The following is a 26,169-nucleotide window of genomic DNA, read 5'->3' on the forward strand; positions in this document are numbered from 1 at the left end:
AAATTCTTTCCTGTCAATTTGGGAGGAACACCGCTTCTAGGGGTGGTACGGTCAGCAATAACTTTTAACATTTTGCAAATTGTTAACTTGCAAAAATTTTTTGCTAATAGACAGACAGAGAAATTGTTCACAATTGTGTCTCGCAGATTTCACACCCACAAAAATTGGACCTCACAACAATATACCCACTGTCCTTTACCCTACTTACATTAATAATTAGTGACCTTCAATAACACCCTGTGCATTGTAGCAAGAGTACAACTCAAAAATGGGGTGTATCCATTCACTGGACTGCTGGATTAGTTTCTTTTTCAATAACCTTCTTTCAATAACCATACAACCATTACTTTAACCACATGCTCAGGGTTCTCAGTGTCTTGTCTTGCATGTTAGAGGCACATACAGTTAACTAGTCTATTTTTAGTATGGTATGATAAGTTCATAATCAGTAAGTTGAATTCTTAAATACACTTACTAGTTACTACATGTAAAGATACAGCCTTACCTCTAGTGTGTGCATTGGGAAGTGTTTCTCTTGCTAACTGAACACTGCACTTGTTGCTATTTAATTTTAAAACAGAGGAGATGGTCACTCTATAGTGAATATGCAAACTACAGAAAGACTAGATGATGCTACATTATTTCAATATAATTGCAGGTGTAAAACTGACTCTATGTTATGTTAAAGTGTGTTATTTTACAAAGAAGACAGACAGATGTGTTTAGCAGTGTTAACAGTGCACAGTATCATTGCTGGTAAGCAAATGATACATTTGTGAAAACGAACTACACTGAGGTTTGGTGTAGTTTTTTTGGTAATAAGTTTCATGTCTTGTGGTGAATGGCATGATTTCTAAAATACTTCTGTGGTTAAGTCTGGCTACAAAACAAATTTTTTTGAGTCCAGTAGTCCAGTTCAATGAATGGATACACCCTCAAAATTGTGCACTGTGTTCTGATTTTAAGCATAAACAGGTTGCGGTTAACTGTCACGCATAACCCTTGGGCATAATTGAATATTTCATTGTGAGCAGATAATGGCATTTACTGGACAGTTATGAGCAACTGTACTGTAGCTAGTCATTTTCTCTATGGTTGAGAGATCAACAATATCCATGTGCAATCACATAATGTACACCTACCGCATGCATGCTATCCATGTACATGTTCATGAATAATACCAAAGTGTCAAGAACAAGTATGTGCTAAACTATGCTTGTATGCTACTGCATGCATGCTATCCATGTACACTTACACGAACAACACCAAAGTGTCCAGAACAAGTATGTGCTAAACCACGCTTGTACTGTGACAGCACATCAGAAAATCCAGTCATGCCTTATAAGAAATTCTATGCACACAGTTAATTACCCTACAATGAACAATATACACATTGGTTGGTAAATTCCCTTCAAAATTTCAACTGTGACTAACTTTTCTCATTATATAATTAACTCTAATTCTTTTCAGTCATCATACATGTAGTAAACATTTTGAGCCGTCAGAAAACAATTGTTGAGAGAATGTTTTAGTTTTTCATAACAAAGTAGAGAGGCCACCAGATGAGATGGCAGGTAATGGAGCTTGTGTTGGAACATATCCATATGGTCCACAATAAACTTCATACAGCAAGTAGATAGTGGTTTTATTCCTATAAATGTGAGAGAAGTATACATTCAGGTAACTGCATTACAGCACTCAAAGTATCATTAGGCCAATATTTAATGATTTTCTGTTTTTTATCAGTGCCTGCATGCACTTCCCAATTATTTGAGATTTAACGATTATTTCATCTGACTAACCAAATATTGAGGATGTGCAGTTCAGTTTTAAAGATTGCTGCACTAGTACAGTAGCTACCTAGCACAATGTAGCCCAGAGAATGTGAAAGATTGGTGTAATGAAGTTTGCAAGTAAAAGGTTGATCCTTGAGTGGAACTGATCAAGTGATGAAGGACAACTACCGTATACCCGGAAATTTTCGTGCTATGTAATTTTCACGGTTTTCGCGGTTACTTAAGCTACCGTGACAATTTATCACGTGAAAATTTGGGTCTCTGTGGTTACGTGAGCGTTATTAAGGAGACAGGGAGATTCAACACGTGTAACCTCGTGTGTACCAGAAGAAATGTTGGCAACGTTTACTCTCCATAATAATTACACTGCTATTCGTGGATATCACATCTACAAGGACGTTTGGCCAAATCCTTTCATGGGTGAAATTGTGCGTTGTGAACGCGAAGAAAGAAATGATCACAACCCCTATGCTGTGGCGCTAAAGAAAGTTGGTACTGGTACAGTGGGTCATGTTCCTCGTACAATTTCGTGCATTTGCACCCTTTTCTAAAGCAGGGTGGCAATATTTTAGCCTCTGTGACTGGACCACCAAGATACTCTGTTGATTTAGTGCAAGGTGGTGTAGAAATACCCTGCATGTACAGATTTACAGGTGGAAATAAAGAAAGCCCATTACCGGCTTAATTCTGAATATTCAAGATGGTCTTGGTGGAATTGAAGGTGCGTATGCAATACATGTTAGAAAATTCTTAAAACTTGTGTTCTTTAGTTGCAGATACTGACGGTGTTAATGACAAGTCTGACAAAGATAGTCCAATGACCCAAATGACAGTTGATACAACATCTACATCTACTAGTATGCCTTGTGTAGCTACGCTGGTAAAAACTGAGCCAGTAGACAATGACTTTCCTCCAGAACCACAAGAGAGCAATGTCATATGGGTTAAGATTAAAGATACATCTTTGACTACTGTTGATAAACATTTGTTGACCATTAGTGAGAAGCTCTCCGATAAGCATATCAATGCAGCTCAGAGACTACTAAAGATGACCTTTCCCAAATTAATGGATTACGATTAACCTTGTTGCAAGATAAACCACACAAAGAATCAACTGAAAATGCTATACAGATTTTTCATATTGAAGGAGACCACTGGGTTTGTGCTACAACCATAGGGGCTTCTGGAAAGAAAGTCCTAGTATACGATTCAGCCTATATCAGATGGAGTGATCAAGCTGTTTCTTTTGTTAGAAAACAATTTCGATGCACAGCCAGCAATATTACTGTTCTAAGAAATGTTCAGAAACAGCAGGGAGGACGTGAATGTGGCAATGCATATGGTAAGGACCCGATAAAGATGACCTACGTATAAAGAATCGGCAATGCGTGATCATCTCGTCCACTGCTTGTCAGAATTGAAACTTGAAGTATTCCCAACTACCCCATAAAATTATGAACTCTGAACTTTGTACATAATTCTTATTAATGTCTCACGTAATTATAGCTAGTCACAATTTCTAAATTTACAGTCAAGGTTACAGCACTGGTATTTATACTGAAGCTACACATGAAGATAAGGTTTCAGTAATTCCAGCTTCAACAAACCCATTCTTTATAAAATCATTCTGCTCCACATATGCACAGGCCTCCTTAAGCCATTTAAATCCAAGGGGTTTTAACTGGCTAAGCTTCAAATCAATCACCTTGCCATCTTCAGTTGTAGCATTTTCTACTCTCTTCTCAACTTCCTTAGAATACCAGTGATGAAATTGTCTTTTCATCTGATCTTTCAGTGGCTTATTAACGGCTAGATCAAGCGGCTGCAGCCGATCTGTGCAATTGGGAGGAACCTCTACTGCAAGGATGTTGTTTTCCTCCAAAACTTTAAAAAAGTTAGGTGTTGTCTGGCCTTTGAAGGTGTCAAACAGTACAAGACAAGAATGTGTCTGACCAAGCTTCAATTCTGCATGCTTCGCATTTACATACGGTATCAAAATGTTGTGCAAGTACTCCAACATAGTCTGTGCATTAGACCAGTGGTTCTCAGTGTAGGTCAAATACCAATTTTTGGGATATGCAACTTTGGGTAAACAAGCTGGGGTTTTACCGGCATAGATCACCTGGGTAGGAAATAATTTACCACTCATTGTACATGTCAGCAATACAGTGATCTGACGCTTGTCATCCAGACCAGCAATTTCGACTCGCTTGGACCCTTTTTCAGCAAATGTCCAGTCTGATACTGGCACATACTTAAGGCCAGTCTGGTCCCAATTAATGATGAGGTCTTCAGGAATATCTTCCATTATTACCATGGAACAAATATCTGATAGATACTGCTTCTTGACCTTCTCAAAATCTGTTGGAAGTATTTTGGCTGTGGTTGTCCCCTTTCGCTTGACCATGTTCATCCTTTCCAAAACCGTGTTGCCCAGCTTTTAGTTATATCTATATGGCCACCATTTTCAGCGAGAACATTGGCATCGTGACTCACAATTACACCCACAGCGGTAACCATTACAGTTTGTGTATTGACAACAGACCCTTTGTCATGCTGGAGTTTCACAAATGATTTTACCTTGTCTTCCCACTTTCCCCCAAGAAGAAGGGGCCTTCCTCGATGCTTTGATAGTAGCACTTCGATTTGGACTGGCAGGGCATCACGTTTCCTGCCCTGACTCTGGATACGAAGTTCTCTGAGATATAGATTCTTCCATCCACGCACAGTACAGTACCGCCAAAGTGCAACGTCGCACTTGCTCGCACATGCAATTTTGCTCGAGATTTTAAAATCGCTAATTAAGGGGCGTAGCAACTGTTTTGCTCATGATTCTTGTGAATGAATCAGCTGCCACGTTGTCTCACGAGCGAAACAGTTGCCACGCCCCTTAATTAGCGATTTTTAAAATCTCTAGCAAAGTTGTGTGTGCGAGCGAGTGCGACGTTGCGTTTGGGCGGTACCGTAGCTTCCTTCAAATTTGGAAAACGCTTACCTTGCTTGAAAAAACGCATAGCAGCTGCAGTTCCGTGTTTAGCAGCATGTTCCCCAACGATGGCTCTCTCTTCGTCAGTCACTTTTATATATTCACCTCATGTGTTTCTGCCACTTGTGCTGTCATTTCCTACAATCGCCCCCACTTCTCGGTTTACAGTGTCAATCGTTGCCTGCGATATACTGGTAGGTAAGGATGCACTTTGGCCATCAGTATGATGCTTGAAGTAGAAATCAAGATCTTTCGTTGTCGATGTCTTCGCCATGTGGTTAAACAAAAATCTCTCGGTAATCACCTTTTTGTGTGAAATTAAAAATGCGAAAGTTCTTGACCAAACGGCATCCGTGAAATTAAAATCGTGAAAATCCATGGAAGGTTCATATCTGTGAAATATACGTACCGCGAAAATTTCCGGGTATACGGTATATGTAGGTACATCTAATAGAGGATAGTTGCAACAAAACTAGCTATGTTGAGTTAGCTAAGTTAGCAAGTTGCCTGTTATGCAGAGAGTATCAGGCCCTGGAGAGTATAGAGGTATGAAAATAAGTCTAGCTAGCTATAAGTACTATGGATAATGGTGGTAATGACCCACCCACACTCTACAGTGCATTAGGAATATCACCAAATAGTGGCCTTATGTCCTTTTTAAACATACAGTATTTGGTTATTTCATTAAACAGCTGCTACATGTGCCATTGACAATGGGCACTCACCGGTGTTTGCATTAGGCTTGTCAATGTGACACTGTTTATGATGTGTATACATACTTAATTCTTGTACTCTTCATGCCTCAATTAAAAGTTGGAAAAAGTGTGTTGTGATGCTTCCACAATTAAATAAATCGATCTCCTAAGTAATAGTTAGACACTCGTAATAGATGTCTTCAAGGATGTAAGAAGCCGAGGTGACATCAATAATTACCAAGGTGCAGCCAAGATAATGATTGATGTCACCTATAGTATGTTCACGTTGAGCTGAATCCTGAAAAATGGCTAAAAATTAAAAGTGGATTTTTTCTCAACAGAGTTAACATTTCAGCCAACCAGATGATTATTGGTAACAGCAAAGGTGTCAACAACAGACACGTACAGTTTGGCTCCATTACAAGTTTGGGAAAGGGCTATAATGGACACTGTATTTATATGGCTTCCCCATAGGAAATGTATCGTGAAAATTTTGATTGGCCATAAATGTTATGTCAAACATTTGAACAAAAAGATTTTGAAATATTTTTAGCGGGTCAAGCAGTACTACAAATGAGCCAAATTTCAGGATCGTGTGTAATTGCATCCATGAGTTATTAAATGTTTTTGAGGGTTCAGCTCAACGTGAACATACTATATGACTTTAAATCCTCAAAGATGCCTATTGCCAGTGTCTAAGTGTTTCAGACAATAACATAGAAGCAGTGAGTTGGCCAGAGAGCTTCTATCGTAAACACTGAGGGCATTTCAGCGAGCAAAGGATTTGAGGTCATGGCAAGCTATGGCTGAGTGTGATAGAGCAGTGGTAAGGGAATTGATTGAAGTTGATTTAGATTGTGGATACTAACTTATGTCTATGTAATCGGAACTATATCAACATCTCATTTTTTCAATTAAACTATAAAACATCTTAAAATAGTATACATACTCACATAAAGGTGTGTATGCATAAAGTAGTATTAGTAGGTGTATAAACATACCGAACTCCATAACGGTAACATTTGCAACTAGTTCTTCACCATGTGGCCTGAATAGTCCACCAAAACACAATACTTGTGTATCACAGGCTGAAGTGGTACCATAGAGAGGAGATATAGCTGCACCAACCCTAGGGCCATGGTTTATTGGGTAGTCAAACTACAAAAAAACACACACAAATACGTGATGAACACAGAAGGGGAATACAGTGAGTGTAGTAAAATAACTCTTCCAGCAATATGATATTATCAGGAACAAATTTCAAACACCCATAATACTTGATAATACAGTAACTAGCTAAATGGTTTATGTACCAATTTCTCTACCAGCCTTCTTTGCATGCAGAAATTTGATGAACCTAAACTATTCGGGAGCAGCTAATACTCATTTACACCGACTTGATGACTTGCAATCCCGCATTGAGTGAACATGCTCATCTGTTTTTCAACCCCTCTTTTAGCATTGACATGGGACTGGTTTGCCGTTTATTAGATGGAGAGGGACGTGGAAACTTACCTGGTTATTGCCCACAGTTACTTGATAATCCAACTCATTGCAGATCTCATCGTCTTCACTTCTGGGACCCAGCTGAACACTTACATTTTGTTAATCCCTGTAACTTTAGAACACTAGACAGATTCAAGCGCAGTTGACTGGTTACAGCTGCTGATATATGGAATGGCCTTCCAGCTGATATGATTTTGCAAGAAGTTTCTGGCTGGCGCACTGTACTAAAAGATACAAGTATAAGAAAAAATTAGAAATTTTAAACTAGAGTAGGGATCAACTTGCACCAATAAAAAGTATTGTAACAAGCTTGAGTTGGTATATTATGACAGCAAATTACTGTAACACAAAAAGAATTGAATATCCATACTGTGCTGTGGAGTTTCCATAATTGAAATGCACAGTAGGAATATTCACTTCTTTCTGTGTTACAGTGATTTGCTGTCATAATATACCAACTCAAGCTTGTTACAATACTTTTTATCTGTGCACTATACTCTAGTTGATCCCTACTCTAGTTTAAAATTCCTAATTTTTTCTTATACTTGTTTCTGTTCTTTTTATAGAACTGTTGTAACTAGTTTGTTTCATAAAGATGATTTGATGTAGCTATGGGAAGTCAATCAAAGAAGATGCCATCAAATTTTTTTTGATGTTGAACATAAACTGTAATTTTGCACATAGATTGGTGTACTGATATTCTGCAACAATTGATTTAATTGATTGATTTATACATATATCTTATATGGTTTAAGACAAGTGTACAGGAAATAAAATAAGCGACCTAGATGCAGGGGTACCAAGCTTCAAAGTAGCTGGAGCCCTGGCAAGGCAAACACACACACACAAAAGAAACAAAACTCACATATTCATCAATTAAATTAATTAGATCTGACAGATCCCACAGATCTGAGGAGCAAGCACTGAAAATTCTGTCAGTATGAGCAGAATATTGCAATTCTGGCAGCTTGATCAAACAATGACTTAATGGTAACTTGCATGCATGAGATAAGTTGATCATCGTCGCAGGTGTATACTCTGAGCAACCAATCTCAATTGTAACAAGCTGGGCATACAGGCCAGTACATCAGTGTTCATAGAATGAAATAGCTTAGACAAAGAACTTACACAGTAAAGCATTGTGAAACGGTGCCAGTAAGGTTCTGCTCTACTTTGCTAAAAACGATATTTTATCCACCCTGGCATCGTCTGGAACAGATAGTTGAACTCAGACACACGAGACTGATCAGCACATGCCCGTTCTACTTTGCTAAGAACGACTTATTATCCACCTGTCGTCTAACTTATTATCCACCTGTCGTCTGGAACAGTCAGTTGAACTCAAACACACAAGAAACAAACAATTAATAATGTTCATAGATTGTACACCTTAGTACAACTTACACGGGCAGCAAAGCAGTTCGTTAATGAGAAACACAAGCGATTAAACTGTGCTAACTAATCAGCACGTGCCTGTTCTACTTTGCTAAAAACGAGTTCTTATCCTCCACCCGTCATCTGTAGCAGTCAGTTGAACACAAACACATGAGAAACAAACAATTAACAGTGTTCATACCTTAGTACAAAGAACTTAGACAAGCAATTAAACCATGTCAACTAATCAGCATGTGGCCTGTTCTACAGTACTTTGCTAAGAACGAGTTCTTATCCTCCACCTGTCATCTGGAACAATCAGTTGAACTCAAACACACGAGAAACAAATGTACTGGCCTGAGTACCGGCCAGCACAGAAAGTCCAGCAGCACATACTAAATAAATTATTAGCACTAATGCGCCGCTATCGCGAATAAATGAACACCTTGCATTGTCAGCGAAAAGAACTGGGTACAAAGGAAAGTCCATGATGCATGTATTGTACATACTGCGGTTGGTGAAAAGGCACATCTCGGGACAAAGCAACGTCGAACAGTGAAGAAATCAAGCCCGTAGCTATATCCATTGTCGAGTTATGCTTGGCTAAAGGCATCGGTTAGTCAGAATAAAATTCTATTAAATAGAAAATTTATAGAAACTTTTTGAAAGGATTTGGGGTTAATCTGAAGACATTTTTGGGCTTGGCTGTACCTAACCAATACCGCCAAGTTGTCATGAAGGCTGGTTTTAGGGTGATATTTTGGGCTGGAAAAGCCCAGTTTTGCACGATCCCTACTATACAGTACTACCGTACTGTATGATCCAGCGTTTTGTGTGTAGCTAACATTTTAATTGTATAAGTATTAGGGATGAAACAAATATCAAATTTTAAGAATCCGAATATTCTTGAACGAATTAACGAATTATTCTTTAAGAATTTTTTGTGTAACTAGATGCTTAAAGGGACAAAATCACCTTGATTACTACCACAACTTATTATTAAATATTATTATGTAATTTACAGACTTCAAATTGAGTAAAGTGTACATGATTAGTTAACAACTAGACTACAAGTAAAAATTTAAAAGTTCTTTACATACATGTATTTGTCTTTAAAAGATGATGAATTACAGTTTTAAAATGACAGCTTTCAGTTTTTAGAAGCTTCTAAAGGTTAAACATGTAATTGTCTGATTAACGAATATTTCTTAACGAATACGAATATTTCTTGACAAACGAATAACGAATATTCATACTATTCGTTTCAGCCTTAATAAGTATGTATTGTGAGGTTTTGCTATAGTAAAAAAACAACAAAACAAACAAACAAAAAACAAGTTGATGTTATGCTACTTCTAAAAACCAGGCGCCATGCAGCTAGCTAACTTATCTGGAATTAAGTTAATAATTAAGTATTACATAGGTTTTTGGTTGTACAATAATACATAATTATTTTATTGTAATTCTTGTATTTTGTAATTTACGAAATTTTTGTAATTCTTCAATTATGTTGCTATGCGCTGCTAAGGAAGCGCTTGTTAAACAAACCACTTTTATCAACACATTACGCACAGAAGTATCTTCTAAACTGTTTTATAGTTTGACTATCATGTTTTTTTCCACAAATTCTCTTGACAAAGCCTCAAAGCTGCTCTTCATTTTTGTTCGCGTACGTAGGGGATACGCCCCCTTTCCAACTCGAAGGGATAGGCTATTCCTGGTAGTCTACGAGGCCTGCACAGTTGTTTTTCAGTTGTTAAATGCCTGTAAAACCCAAAGGGAAGGTAATTCACTAAGTTGGAGGAGAGTCACCACACCCGTATTTCAGACCACCGAAAAGAAACCGCCTCAGAGCAAAGTTTACCTGTGCGGAAGTTTAAATACAGACTCATTTAACTTTTACTTCTTACGAAAAAGCTGCTTTTCCATTTAACGATTTTGCTCACGTGGGTGCATACGGACAAACATAGGTAGATAGGTAGGTACACACACACACACACACACACACACACACACACACACACACACACACACACACACACACACACACAACACACTTTTTTCATGAAAACAATTTTAGAAACCAGGTGTGCGCCCACAGCTGGTCTTTGGCCGGCTGTGGGTACACACTTGGTTTAAAAACAACAAAACAAAACAACAACAAAAAACAACAACAACAACATCAAGTTGGTTCCCTAAAACCCCGTAAAATCATGAGCTATAGTACATAACACTGTACATTTATGTAGGAGTAAAGGATACAGAGCAGCATACTAGCACGCAAAGCATGCCAACCATATTTCTAGGAAATTTTAAAAATTAGACTATCAAAGTAATTTCAGCAGTTTATCTCTGTGTGCTTTAATTACTGCACTATTATGACTGCTCTATTAGGGTATCTTGACCTACTAAACATTTACCAAGAGTTAATGATACAGAGAGGAAAGTACCTAATGTACATAAAAGGAAATTTAAATGACTTCATTTCTGCATAACATAGTTTATATATTGTTTCACTACTATTCCATCGTTGGAACCCTACTTCATTTTCAAATTAATAATTTTCAATTGTACTAGTAAAATACTTAGCTCTTATCTGAGAATTTTTGAACATTAATCCAAAATATGTACGTACCTTTGTCCACTGCAGTGTATCAACATCTAGTATCCAAGCATCATCTACTGTTGTCAAAAAGTGATCCACACCCCAAAGTACTAGCACCTTTTGGCTTAGCTGTTTCTCATTTCCAATATCATGGCCAACAGATGAGGGGTTGACTAGGCAACATGTACTGTGGTACTGCCTGCAAGCTGGCCATGGATCCTCAGGTCTTAGTCTACCAATTGCTCCACTCCAGTGCTAAGAGAGAAAAGAACATACAGGAATGGTAGCTACTGCATGTAATCAGTTGTACAAGCATAAGTCAATGGTTATGGTCCCTATTTTTGACAGTACATGTATACGTATTCCGACAGTACGTGTATACGTACATTGTATATGCAATGAAAAGATGGATTCTAAGAAGTACTGTACCCTGTTGCTGCAGAGGACAGCTGGTGGGGGCACCACATGGCCTACACGTGGATGTGGTCATAGGCTTTACTGGTGACTTGGCCTAGCTAACCTATTAGAAGAAAGCCATTAGGATAAGGGAGGAAACTACTCTGGGTATTAGATCCTCATGCCAGCAGGGTTTCTTATTCTGGTCCATCAACCAGGCACCAAAGGGGTTGTACTGTATTTTTAAGGCTTAATCATATACTATATGGCATGTAGAGAACTGTAATGTACTGTACATGTACTGTACATTTATAGAGTAGAAGTTGAATATCCAAACATCCAACTACAATTATCCAAATGCCAAAATGACTGTTCAATTACAGTCTTGGTCAGCAGCTGCAGGTGAATTGTTACAAAGTACTGTACATTTGATTTTACACACTTTTCAGTTATACAAACACCCTTCCTCCAATGGATGCAGTTCAGATAATTGACTCTTTGTCATATCAAACAGTACGGTAGTGTACTGTTTAAGTAGGAATCTCCCCGAAATGATGCGAGCTGCCAAAAATATCGCCTTTTAAAAACCAGCTTAGAAACTTCTTACACTACGAAAATCACTTTTACGGAATAATATTAGTCCATCTAGCATCAAATGTAGCATTAAAAACAAGAAAATGCTTACTGGCGGCTGGATATAGAATTTTTTTTAAATCGTCAAAACTCAAAATTTCGTCTCACTGCCTCACTCACTCACTCTCACTCGCTCACTCACTCACTCACTCACTCACTCACTCACTCACTCACTCACTGACCACAGTCGCAAGCCTAGAGCCCAAACGAAGCAGTGCATGGTCACCATTTACGCCACAACAACAAACTCAACGGTGGGATGTGCCTTTTGGGGTTCTGACGAGTGTACGCCTTGTCTTTTCTTTTATCTTCAATCAGGCTGCTTATCTTCTTCTTTATCCAACGAAACCATATCGAGGCATTAATTTTCCATATCAACACTTTCTTTAAGCAGCATAATAGATGCCACAAAATTATTTAAGGAACTTAGACTACGCTACTGTACGGAGGTACCAGTACTCCACAATACGTAGGTCACAACATCACGTCCATTCTTTATTATCGATCTATACCATGATGACCACGCCCCTTTTACGCTAGCTGTATTTGTGACCATGCACCTTCAAGTTGGTAGGCTGATTCGAGCTCGGATTCGAGATTCTCTAGTCTAATACTATGAATCGATCGAAACACGATGACCACACCCCTTTTTGGAGCAAGCACACATCTTTGCAGGCTGACTCAAGATACTCTAATACAGCAGTCACCCTAATAGAACAGTCACATGTTTATAGCTAGCTATATGGTTTATCAAAAAACTAAACAAACTAGTATATTAAAAATTATAGATTTAAAAATGAAGTAGGAATCCAAGCGATAAAAAGTAGTGAAACAAGAGATGAACAATGGTAGCTATTACAGTATAGCTCAGTGGGAAATCCCTACTTTGGCATAGAACACAAAATAATTGTTATACCATGCCAAAGTAGGGATTTCCCACTGAGCTATACTGTAGTAGCTACCATTGTTCATCTCTTGTTTCACTACTTTTTATTGCTTGGATTCTAAATTTATAATTTTTAATATACTAGTACAGTACATACACCATATCAGAGTTCATTATATATAGAGAGATAATAAGTAAACCATGTGCATTTTGGGGGTAATTTGCCATACACAACACATGTACAGTATTAATCATATCAAACTCACCCAAGAATTCATGTCCAATATGTGTATCTCTGATGATGGGCCCATTAAGTGAGTGCCACCAAAGATCAGTGCTCTGTGGGAATCAATCTTGGTCATTGTAAAACGGGCACAGGGAAGTGGTGGCACTCCAGTAATAGCTGGTTTTGACCACATCTCTACAAAAAATGTCATAGGAACTTACAGCTTGTAATGAAAATATGAGGTTCGTAATTAATCCTATCAATGTAATAGTTGCAACATGCATGGGCATGAGGTATTTGCTTGAAATGTATGCCCAACTGCCCGAGGGCATACATTTCAGGCAAAGCATGAAAGCCCCATGTTACAACTAACATGTAACACTTCCCATCCGTATCAGGCTGATAGCCTGCACAGGGTGATCAATCACCCAAGCCAAAACAAGTGCAACCACTGGATATATATATGCATGCCAAAAAATTTCGATTGTGGGTCAGTACCTAGTATGCTCCAGTTATGTTTGGTTATGATGAACAGACAAATCATAGAGAATTTTGGTTACGCAAGTTTAACGTTTTAATCTGAGCTATTGAATTGTTTATGGAATAATTACGGAGTTTATTAAAGGCCTAGATAGGTACAGTAAGCTTGCTTGCAGAGTGGTTACTTCGTGATGGGGGTGTGGTCCATATTTGGAAACGTGTGGAAATGATTGGAAAATAAGCTATAACACTACTTCTTACCTTAGCCCAACATTTTTCAACTCGTAGGACAGCGTGGCTCTCTTGTCTGAGTGGTTTTCTTAGCAAAATCCAAGTCTTGTGCATACTAATCACGCTAGTATTAATTGATCCCCAAAATCGATTTCGGCCTTAACATCTATATAATTGCTGTCCAGATGTAGCCCAATCTACATACGAAATGTGGCTAAATGTGCCTTCAGAGTGGCCCAAAAAGCTTCTAAGAATTTTATTATATTTAACAGAATTTCTACTTGATGTACTGATTCCCAACAGCTAAGGCTACATGCCTTGATTTATTCTCTGTTAGATGTTTACAAATGCCTTTTGGCATACTGCAGTACACTGTACAATGCTTGCATTGTGGACTTGTAGCTTTGTCCTTTGCATCCTATTTCTTCTCGCTGACAGTGCAAGGTGTCGATTCGGGGGTAACAACCAAAAGAAACTTTAATTCAATTATGGGGTTGGGGAAATAATTAGCAATACAGCTAGGGAAGTTGCCTTCACCTGCAGTTATGTATCAGTATATGTGACCAGGCCTGCGAAAACAGGGCATGTGGGCACAAACTATACCCCATCATACTACAGGTAATATCTCAGTACTGGAAAGGTATATTTCCATTCTGTAACTTGCATCATGATGCCAATTAAGTGCGTACTAACAGCTGAAAATTGCAATGCCATAGCATAATGATACAAAATGTTATGAGTGATGAAAGTGTGAAAAAGCAGGCAAAAATCAAGTGCCCACATGTCCTATTATCGCAGGCCCGGTCACATATAATCCCTACAGATAGCTATAGCCATGAATGAAGGGTTATATGTCCCTATAAGTAGCACTTCATTAGTTTTTATTTCTACTGTATGACCCCTACTTGAATATAAAATCTTTCCTCGTACTCGCATAAATTGTGCTGATAAACCTGTGCTTCATGTCTAAACAAAGCCCCTATTAATAAACCCATCTGCATGATCTATTGTTAAACAAAAAATGATCAATTTGCATTGATTAGTGGCATCAGGAGTTTATAAGCGCCAAAGGCGTTTATAAGCTCCTGGTCCAAGAATTTTGACAGTGAACGACTATCATAAATCCCATACAAAAGTACCGGTAGTAAATGCGGCTCGAGTCGAGGTATAACTTGCCACTAACACTACAGACAGGGCTCCTCTTTTCAGTTAATCTGCAATACAGGTAGACGAATCTATCATTCCAGAAGAAGCACTAATAAGTGGTCTATTTCCTGAGATTTGAATTTACATTAGACCGCATTTATTCACCGTCATGACATATTAAAATATCACGTGTCAATAGAATGTTTTTAGCAGTGCATATGGTCTATGCAAGAGTTAATAATATAGAGAGGAGAGTGTCTAATGCTGTATAATCCTGTAACAGATGATTGCGCAGAAGTTAAACAGCTTCTTTTCCGTGTAACGACAGACTGGCTAGTATATTTTCGCATTTAATCACAAAGGCTATCCCAGACACAAGGGCATGCATTCAACTCGATGTTCAAGTTCACCACGAAGAGCATCGCTCTGTTGCGTAAAGAAGTGTGGCTGTTAACCTCGAAGATAACTCTGGGGGAGAGCGTCTGAGAAACCAATAAACACTGAACCAAAGGCGGAGTATCGCTTCGAATTTTCACTGCGTCGCCATGTTACCCTACCTTTGAGCATTCTTCAATTGAAGGAGCACTGATCCCTGTACATACAGCTCAGTCTTTAGTTCAGTCTTCGAATATTCTCGAGGATTCATCACGGTGCAGCTAAACTAATTGCGGTAAGGAAGCGAACAAATACTAGAAGCCTGTACGTTACACGGAAAGGAAGCCGTTTAACTTCTGCACAATCAACTATTACAGGCCTATACAGCATTAGACACTCTCCTCTCTTATTATTAACTCTTGGTCTATGTCATACCACTATTTTTTCAGCTACTACTGTATGTTCCATGTTCAGAGCTGCATGTATAAGATTGTCCTTATAACACAATAATGGTGTCACTACTCTTGCCAAGGCAATACACTTATGGTGAATGTTCCTACATACACACCACATATCAATTTATCAAAACATATGTATGGGATTTATCAAATCAAGCATTTTCAGGTGGTCAACATAATTTCAAAACACTTGGTTAAACCAAATTATGCATTTAAAAAATCTAATATCTGTTTAATAACTTTTTTGAAACCCCAGCTTGGTAAATAGGCTGATCATAAAATCTCATCATTCCTTGTCATTCGTTGTCCAATACAAAATACATGTATTTTACACTACATACAAAAACACTAATTTACAACCTTTAACTCACAAAATCTCTACAGCACACCATACAACAAAAGAAAGCCCTTGAATTTCTCTATCCAATGCAAACCGTACAAAAGGGAAAATGTTGCCATAGCGACAGTTATTTACTACTGATGATGACATAATACGCGTTCCATACATTAACCTATTGGAAAATTTAATTATCTTGGTGCCTGCCTGCTTGGCAGACTTGGGTCCAAATACATTGCATAGTATTTAAATACAAATACTATAAATTTCCAAATACAAATGCAAATACTTTGGTCAGGATAGTATTTAAATACAAATACTTTCCATAGTACTTAAATAAAATTTAAATTCTCTAATTTAGTATCTATGCTGTACACATGCTAGTTGCACTTATTAATTTTTGTTAACACTGTTACTATTGAGATTAAATTGTTAGGTACATGCCAGCTCTACCATAGCCTCTATGCATGTACAGGAGGTATATGTATCAAACGGTACGGTCGTACCGTTTAAGTAGGGATCGTGGTGAATGTTTCATGAGCTTCCCAAAATTCTGCCTTTAAAAATCATCCTACAGACATTTTACGCAGCGAAGATCACCTTTACGGAATAGTACTAGTCCATGTAATACATAAAACAGCATTAAATACAACAAAACACTTACAGGTGGCCGGATATAAAATTTAAAAAACTCGCCAAAAACTCCTATTTTAGTCTCACTGCCTCACTCACTGCCTCACTCACTGCCTCACTCACTGCCTCACTCGCTACCTGACCACAGTCGCAAGCCTAGAGCCCAAACGAAGCAGTGCATGGTCACCATTTTACGCCACAACAACAAACTCACCGGTGGGATGTGCCTTTTGGGGTTCTGACGAGTGTACGCCCTGTGCACCTTTTCTTTCCTTTTATCTTCAATCAGGTTGGTTGTCTTCTTCTTCAAGCATCAAAACCATACGGAGGCATTAATTTTCCGTATCAACACTTTTCTGTAGACACCACAAAATTATTTCAGAAGGCGCTTATGCTGCTGAAAGAGCGGGGCGCTTATAATTTCAAGTGTTGCACGTGAAACATTAAGGCTGCTGAGCAGAGCCGGCCTTAACCTTAGGCAGGGTAGGCAGCCTTCCTAGGGCCTCAGAGCTGAGGGGGCCTCCGAGCACCAAAAAAGAGGCCTCAGGCTTACGGATTGCATGCACATCTATATATAATAAAATGCTATTCATACAGCCAATTTCCCTTATGCAGCCATACACTAGTGGGACAGTTCTAGGTATTCCCAGGCTATGAATAGCCTTTTATCAACTTATATCATTACTTACATCGTCATAACAAAAGCACGCAGGAATATTCTCTATTGTTTTACTCACGTGCAGAACTGATTCACGTGATAGTGAGTATTTAAAACCTATTATGGAGAGACAGTGTTGTGACGGTTTGGAGCATAGGAGAGACATGGATTTCTTATAGTGTCTGTTTGTATTGCGACCAATGCATGTGAGTTGTACATTACTTAGGAAAAGGTGTACACTACTATTAGCCGTGGTTTGTTGTAGCTTGGCTGTTCGCCATTTGGTGCATCTTGACTGTGCTGCTTTGGCGCATCCTTCGTTTTGCACTTCTGATTTGGTGCAACTGCGTGGTTCTGTAGTAGCTACACTGGATGGAAATTGGCACTAAGATTACAGTGAAGTATTGTTCATGATTGAACGGGTGAGGCACTAGTTCTTCGATTGTAAAGGTCTCAAGATGAGCTAGCTGAAGAGCTGGAAGATTGCCATACAGTGCTATAGAGCTGTAAAGATATCTGTATATTATAAGTTACACAAACACTTCTAGGATAGAAATAAAGCTGCAAAAACAGCAGCCATACATGCATGTATAGCTAGCGTAGCTACATAGAGCTGTGCAGTCCATGCTGTTTTGCATAACAAGCTTATAAATGTATACAAAGGCCCTACAAATGGGCAATACTTTGACTGTTAGGGAGGGGGCTCTAGCTTTGGCTTTGCCTAGGGCCTCCAAAATACTAAGGCCAGCCCTGCTGCTGAGTTGTCACTTCGACTTTTGCCAATGCCTGGACTGCAATTGACGAAGAGATTTGAGACGGACTGATACTCAACGGCTTGTTCCTCTGAACACACTGACCTAGCCACTCAGTGCCAGACGGTGAGATCAACGAGTCAGTGATTCTTGCGATTGGATAGTACTCGAGTTCATCCTGTTAGTTGAGACTAAGCTCCAGACAACTGAAAGGACCTGTTCGTTAGAACAACTTTTGGCTGGGGTGAATAGAACGCGGACCATCGTACTGAGGCAGTTCATAGATCTGAACGCCACTGCTACTATGATCAAAGGTAAGCTATGCACGCTACTACGGGCCTATGTGCTTCCAATTTTGGCACAGTACATACTTTAATAACCTGTAACTAGCTAGCTGTGCTACAACAAAAAACTAAACAAACTAGTATTTTAAAAATTGTTAATTTAAAAATGAAGTAGGGATCTATGCAATAAAAAGTAGTGAAACAAGAGATGAATGATGGTATTACAGCATAGTTCGATAGGAAAGTCCCTACTTTGGCATTGAGTAAAATTATAGCTAATGTGCCAAAGTAGGGACTTTCCCATCGAGCTATGTTGTAATACCATCATTCATCTCTTGTTTCACTACTTTTTATTGTATAGATCCCTACTTCATTTTTAAATTAAAATATATTATGATGTCACTATTGATTGCATCTAATACATCAGTTCTTCAGATCTTTTATCCTTTAGTCTACATCTCTCAGGTAGAAATATTTTCCCTACAATACTAAAAAGTATTTTAACAGTCAACTTCAAAGGATAGGTAACTGCTTATGAATCCAGTGAAATATACACTTGAAAGTAGTGTGGACCAAAGGTGTCGACAAGCTATGCATAGCTGATCTCACACTCTTTATGATCAAAGGTTCATTTGATTTTACCATCTTATTGTAGCAAAAGTATTTGAAGTAATTGTAAGTATTTAAATACATTAGGAAAGTATTTAATTACAAATACATCCAGTTCCCAAACTACAAATACAATTACTCAAAATTTGCAATTAAATACAAATACTAATGTAATTAAACCCCAATTTACAAGTTGTTATCCTCAACCAAATTCGCTAAGTTTGGTATCACTCTATGCAGTGAAGGATGCTTAATAAGACTCCAACCGTACAAATTGTTAAACAGGTTAGTTTACAGAGATATGTTGAAAAACACATGTTTTTACGGGCATTCTGAACACGTAAATTTTGCAGGACAAGGCTCCTTTTTAGCTTCCCTTCGTTACTATACAAAGAACTTACACTTGAATCGAATTCCCTTTCATCAAGGAATCTGATAAGCCAAACTTCATGTCTGTCAACCAGAGTGTACGAAAGTTATGGCGCCTTGTTTAGAAGACAGTGTTATTTTATATGAAACAGGCGTAACCTATTCGGAAATCCAGAATATCTTACAAATGTTTTGATATGATATAGCTAATGCTGTACCATAAATGTTATACCTGGAGTTACTTACTTGACATTGGGTCAAACACATGAAGTTCATTGGTCAGTCCATCAGTTTTCTGATCTTCGTTAATCCCTTCTCCTCCAAAGATACACAGCGTCCCATCATGTTCCACCATACCACACATGCCCTTAACCATTGGAGACTCTTGTGGATTACTTGCCACTAAATGCTCCCATATCATTGTATTCAAATTTAGACTATGTATAGCATTGTTGTTGAACTGTGGTCGCCTCTGCCTTCCCCTCCATCCACCAAACACAAATAATTGATTCCATATGGCACACATGGGAACGCATAATTCACCTTTTGGAATAGAGCCTTTTGTAACATGAACCGTCCACGTTCCAGTGGAGATATCAAACACATCTACTTCGTCAGTCGTGTTGTCTGAGGTGGCAAACGGTATTCCACAATCATCAATGATTCCTCTCCAGTAGTACACCTTGTTGTCGTGTACACATGCTGCTGGGACTGACCGGGATTGAACTTTCCATATGTCAACGCTTATCTCGTTAGTCATATTACACGACGTAAATTGAGGCCTAGGCCCTCTGGCTTGAGGCGTAATCAGACTCGCTGGCGGCGCTTCATACCGTATCGAGATGCGTACCGTATAGCCTAAATATTTCGAGGGGGGAAATTTTCGCTGATTTCGCGGGTTATCTGCAAAAAATTTTATCCTTGACCTCCATATAGTCTAATACATTTTGGGAGTACTCCGAGTGTTTGCAAATCCGCTAAATTTTTATTTTTAGCAACATTGCTAAACCTCGAAATATTTGCCCCTCGAAATGATTTGATAAGCGCCCTGTGCGTTAACGGGTTTTACTCTTTTCACCACCTTTCATAACCCTTACGTAATATTAAGCTCAAAGCATCCAGACTTCCTACTGTAGTTGTTGCTCTCTCTCTTCGACTTTAGGGCACGCATCTAGTAGTTGCCGCGAGTAGTCGACTTTAGGGGATGCGTCCAGTAGTTGCCGCGAGTAGTAGACTTTAGGGGAAGCGTCCAATAGTTGCCACGAGTAGTAGACTTTAGGGGAAGCGTATAGTAGTGTTAGCGTTAGGGTTAGAGTTCAGCTTTGGTTTCTTCTTCACCTTTAGGGTTAGGTTCTTCTTACTATATACAGCTTATTTCGTTAGTCACATTTATAAGATACAAAAGAAGGGAATTAAGGGAGCTAGCAGCGGTAGCATAATCGGTAGCACACTGGACCATCACACTTGGAACCTGGGTTCGATCCCACTTCAATATTGCACTTTTTTTCCCGCCTTTTTGGTTCACCGTTTTTTGTCTAAGTTCTGTAGGGTTATGAAATAGGGTGAAAAGAGTGATACCCGTGCGTTACAGGGATTTTACGGAATCTTGCAATAAACTTAAAAACGAAAACCAAGTTACCAAGGAAACATTTGAATTGTCACGTGATAATGTCTATTGAAAGAAGCAGGTGCTCTGCTTACTCGGATGATCTACGATGGAGGATCGTGTGGCATAAGTTGGCTTTAGGGATGGATGATAAATCCACCGCTTCCAATCTCTGCGTAGACCCTTCAACTGTGTTTAGAATCATGAAACGGTTCAATGCAAGTGGCGGTAGTGTAAGTAAGAAAGAATATCCAAAGGACTGCCGAGTGTTAAAGCTAACCAAGCCTGTGGAAGCAGTTATATTAAACATGTTGATGCATAAGCCAGGTGCGTATTTGAGGGAAGTACAGGAAGAATTAAGTCGTGTGTATGGTGTCAATGTACACCAGTCTACGTTGTGTCAGTTTTTAAAGAAGAGTGGATTTACCAGACAGAAAATGAAGATTGTAGCTGCCAGGCAAGATAAACATTTAAGGGAAACATTTGCAGTAGATGTAAGTTTGTATGATTCAAGTATGTTGGTGTTTGTGGATGAAACTGGTACAGATATGAGGGATAGTTTAAGGAAATATGGATACAGTGTCAGGGGTAAACCGATCACTTCACACAAACTTACATGTCGTGGTCAACGTGTATCAGCCATTGTAGCGATGACGACCACTGGTATTCTGGATTACAAACTTACTAAGGACACAGTAGATTCCGATGAATTCAAGGACTTCATTGAAGGTTTACTTCCGATGCTGATGAATTTCAATGGAACAAATCCAAATAGCATTGTTATTATGGATAATTGTGCAATTCACCATTGTAGTGATGTTACAGGATTGTTGAGAGAAGTTGGGGTTATGGTACACTTTCTGCCACCATATTCTCCTGACTATAACCCCATAGAAGAGGCTTTCTCTAAAGTCAAGACCGTTTTGAAATGTATGGAGAGTACATTGCATAGTGGTGTTGTTGACCTAGAGACATGCATAGCTGCAGCTATTGCTTCTGTCACTCCTGATGATTGTCAACAATATGTACATCATTGCCAGATTTATGGATAACTGATTTTTTAATCATAGTTAGATAAGGCATTGTATTTAGTATCTAGCTAAGTTTTTGAAATAACTTTTGTTGAAAAGTAAGTGCAACACCATTATAACACAAAACTAATAGTAACAAACAGTATACAGCTAACTAATGGTTGCTGTTCATGACAAGTAGAAGTGAATCGAAATTTATAATCTGATCAGTATAATGTAAGTCTACAATAACCTCAATGAGTCCATAATCTTCCCTTTCTGCTCTAGGAATTCTTCCTCACTTAGAATACCATCATCAAACATCTTGTGTAAATACCGTAATTGCTCATAGTGCTTCATTCTGACATCTGCCAATCGAGATGGGGAAATTGCGGCTACAGATGTGGCGGTGGAAGTGGTCACTGTTGGTTGAGTGGCAGCTGTGGTACATGCCGCAACAGATGAATTATGTACAGCAACATGCTATCAAGTGTGACTTAATCCACAAGCCACCTGGAGGCTCACCAAACACCTCACTCAGTGGGTAAACATGAAGAGGCAACCGAAGACACAACCATCATCCCCTTATACAGTGCTAAAGGCACAAAGTTTAACATTAACAAGTACAACACTATATCATCACTGTACCTTATTTGTTAGAACGGCTTTGTCCACAAGTTTGTTGGTGGCTATATATTTTAAGAATTTTCTGTGAAACAGATACAGTAAATTGTGATTATCTCTCTTAGATGGTACACGTTTGTTATTATTGTTACCTGTTGACTCCTTAACCACCGACCTTTCACACCACAACTGTATCTCACAATTAGCACCAGTAAACACTTTGTACATCATTTGTACGTCAATATCATCGCATAACCATCGCTTCTGCTTTCCTTCGAAATAGCCAACTGCACTGATTTCGCTGACAGAATGTACATCTGTACAGAATGTCGTAATTATCTTCGTCTTTACCGCAGCTAAATCGACAAATTTCTCTTGAAAATTATGTAGTTGACGAACTATGAATTTTGGAGACTCAGCTGCTGAAGAGGCTGGATTAAAAATCTTCACATTATACTTGTACGTAGCTGTTGCTCTAGGCACAGGACTCTCGGCTTGACGTGAAGCTACTGAACCACCACCATTTAAATTGAAGGTCAGCTGGTTTCCGAGGCTCTGGTTATTTAGGAGTGGCAACAGTTGAAGCGCATTTAAACCCAGAAGATTTGGGAATCCAACTCCCGCACTCCCTGCTTTACCACTGGCTTCTTTCGACATGTTTCGCGCCAATTTCCACGTGATTTTTAAAGGTTACCTTGGCAACTTAGTATTGAGTTTTCGATATCATTGCAAGATTCCGTAAAACCCCTGTAACGCATAGATAATATACCCACCTGGATATGAAACCAATCACGTGCGCGCATGAGTTGCCATTGAGATTCAAAGTCCCATCCCAGCCTCGCGCGTAAAAAAAGAAGCCGCATGGCCTGTGGCCCAGCCAGCTGATAAACGCCCACAAGTGCTGCAAGTAGTTTGTTTAGGTGGCCTAGTGGATTGTTCTCTGGTTGAAGCCACTTATCGTAAGTGGGTTTATTATGTTGATATTGTGGTCAGTCATATTTGTCAACGCATTGCTCGTTAACGTAAGGTAAGTGCGGGTAATTCCGGACAGCTGCTAATTCCGGACACTTAGATCGTTCTCAACAATGGTAGAGTCCCTGGACCTATAATTTGGTATGCTAATGCAGTGTCCTATGGCCTATCTACAAACCAAAATTGAAGCGAATCCGTTATTCCACCGTGAAGTTTGACACGAATTTGTAGCGCAATCACGGGCAATTTTGTTCAAAAACTTTGAAAATGTTAATCTAACCAGTCAGCCCAAGTTCATATTTTCGATTTTCAAAGATTTATAGAAAGACCATACCCTCAGCTAATTGCACACCAAAAATAGTAAGAATCCATGCAGCACAGGCGGAGTGGCAGTCGATTTTTCAGCAGCTGTTCGTTTGAAATACAAAGAAAATATTCGCGAATTACATAAACTTTTTAAAATACGTACTGCTGCTTTCTCCAAAATAGTATGAACTTTCTACTTGATTTATAAGCTCCAGATGAGTGGTACTTTAGTCTCCATACTTGTAAAAGAGGATTGGTAACCTGTGAAAGGCTCTACTTGCTTGTTTTTCGAAGTGTCCGGAATTAGCCGCATGTTGCATTCTTACACGCTGTTAAATTTTGGCTCATAACTCCTCAGCAGTTGATTGTATCCAAACGAAATTTGTACTGCAGATGCACCATAAGATAGGCTTTACAACGATTCCTAGAGTTTGTCTTAACTCGTTGTGAGTCCAATTTTAGATCGATTTTATCAAAGAGTGTCCGGAATTACCCTCATTTACCTTATTGGTTGAGCTGTAATGTCGTTGCTAAATCTTGCTTTGTTATTCTGTAACGTGTGTTATTATTCCTGTTTTGAATGGATTCGGTGTTGTTTGCTGCGTGTGTTTATTCCATGCAATCAATTTTGTCACCACATTTATTTGGTGCCTGTATAACCCAGATCTTTAAAGCTCACATGATTTAATCTTTGTACATTATACTATGTTATAAAACAAATCCCATAGCCACAGTGTATTTTACCACAGATTTATATTATCATGAAATCAGTGTATTGAATTGTTGTATTTATCACTGTAGCTATAGCCCTCACTCTCCCTGCGTATCACTTGATGTACCGCTGATGCCCAGAACACAGAGGAAGCATGGTAAAGGCCCCAGAAGCAAGGCTCGTATAGGTCGTAGATATAAAAACAACTTGTGGAGCAGAAAAAAGACCAACTTGGATAATGAATTTGGATCCGGCAGCCGGATTGGAAGATGAAAGCGGGAAGCCACCAGATAGTAGCAGGGAGCCATAACATGATAACGTGAAGATAACAAGGAGCCACCAATAACTGGGCTGAACCACATGAAGATAGCAGAGAGCCACCAGATGATAGCAGGGAGCCACTAGATGATAGCAGGGAGCCACCAGATGATAGCAGGGAGCCACTTGGAGGTAGTGGTGAACCAGTGCTGGGTGTTTCATTAGGTGCTATCAATGAAATTGTGTCAGAGCTGACACCCACTGTTCCTGTAAGTTGTGGCGTAGACATCAATGATTGTGATATTAACGCTCTTGTTTAGTAATTAATAGTATACAGTCACATGTTTTTGTATAGATAATTACCAGACCAGACTGTGGAAGGAATAAAGATTTGTGGTAAGTGTCACTGCATTTTAAAGGTGATGCTAAAAAGCTGCTATTGTTTAGTTCATTCACTGAGAGAAGTAATCAAGTTTCTATTGGATCAAAATGGAATAGAGTACATGTTGATGGAACGCTTTAATCAGGACCTATTGGAAATCTTGTTTGGCCAGCAGAGATCCAGGGATTGACAACCCATCTGTGAAGCAGTGCTTGGAGAATGCCCAGGCGCTAGTCGTTCAAAAGTCATTAGCCTGTGGCGGGAGTAGCAACATGGCCAAGAAAAGAAAGAGCATGGGCTCATTATCCCCATTGTCCAGACTCTTACCGAAGCGTAAATGCAAACGACTTAATTTTAATTAATTACTATGACTTGAAAAGAAATTAAATTTATAACAATGTGACAATGTTTAATTACTAACATAATGATTGTACTAATGTAATTCTTTTCTTGTTCCTTTTGTACCTTTGATGTTCTTTTTGGTAGCTAATTTGCACTGCTCCAGAAGCTGGCTTGCAATGGAGAACCCTCTGATAGTAAACCACTCTTGAGCGACTTCTCATAAGTGACATCTTTAATTTTTCATCAGAAATATCAGTAGCAACTTCCCACAGGAACTTTACATTTTCATCACAAACCACCTCGCACATCACCTTTTCTTTTTTGCTCACCTGCTGCAATAAGTCTATAGGTGATCATCTCAATGGTGAGAAAGCACCTATATGTATCATCAGATACATGCCGCAAGCCTCCCCTATCATTAGTGCGGGTCCACGTTTTGACATAGTCCAGGTATGAGCTGGTGTCCTGAGGGATGTCCCCAACAGCATCTTGACCAACCATGGACAATAATGCTCCCACAAT

At 38.9% G+C, this 26,169-nt stretch overlaps 2 protein-coding genes and 1 long non-coding RNA gene across 3 annotated transcripts; 2 read left to right on the forward strand and 1 right to left on the reverse strand.

Moving 5' to 3' along the window:
* Positions 1-1,417: 1,417 nt before the first annotated feature.
* On the reverse strand, positions 1,418-20,296 carry LOC136246216 (kelch domain-containing protein 1-like). The gene is made up of 5 exons (XM_066037646.1): positions 19,682-20,296; positions 13,144-13,298; positions 10,993-11,217; positions 6,479-6,635; positions 1,418-1,651 (listed from the first exon to the last, which is right to left on the reverse strand). The coding sequence occupies exons 1-5, from the start codon at positions 20,193-20,195 to the stop codon at positions 1,467-1,469; spliced, it is 1,236 nt and encodes a 411-aa protein (XP_065893718.1). The 5' UTR covers positions 20,196-20,296; the 3' UTR covers positions 1,418-1,466.
* An 807-nt stretch (positions 20,297-21,103) lies between these two features.
* Positions 21,104-22,093, forward strand: LOC136246220 (uncharacterized). Its single transcript, XM_066037649.1, has one exon. The coding sequence runs from the start codon at positions 21,104-21,106 to the stop codon at positions 22,091-22,093; it is 990 nt and encodes a 329-aa protein (XP_065893721.1).
* A 2,541-nt stretch (positions 22,094-24,634) lies between these two features.
* LOC136246218 (uncharacterized) lies at positions 24,635-25,807 on the forward strand. Its single transcript, XR_010696310.1, has 3 exons — positions 24,635-25,192; positions 25,279-25,319; positions 25,371-25,807. It is a non-coding gene; the product is annotated as an uncharacterized lncRNA (long non-coding RNA).
* Positions 25,808-26,169: the final 362 nt, after the last annotated feature.

Source organism: Dysidea avara, unplaced genomic scaffold (genome assembly GCF_963678975.1).
Source record: "Dysidea avara unplaced genomic scaffold, odDysAvar1.4 SCAFFOLD_195, whole genome shotgun sequence".
Lineage (NCBI taxonomy): Eukaryota > Metazoa > Porifera > Demospongiae > Dictyoceratida > Dysideidae > Dysidea > Dysidea avara.

Coding starts and splice junctions, on each gene's coding strand:
- LOC136246216 (XM_066037646.1), bottom strand. CDS start 20,195: ATGACTAACGAGATAAGCGTTGACATATGGAAAGTTCAATCCCGGTCA. Junction 6,636..10,992: donor ATACACTGCAGTGGACAAAG/GTACGTACATAT, acceptor GTTTTTTTGTAG/TTTGACTACCCAATAAACCA. Junction 1,652..6,478: donor TGTTACCGTTATGGAGTTCG/GTATGTTTATAC, acceptor TCACATTTATAG/GAATAAAACCACTATCTACT.
- LOC136246220 (XM_066037649.1), top strand. CDS start 21,104: ATGTCTATTGAAAGAAGCAGGTGCTCTGCTTACTCGGATGATCTACGA.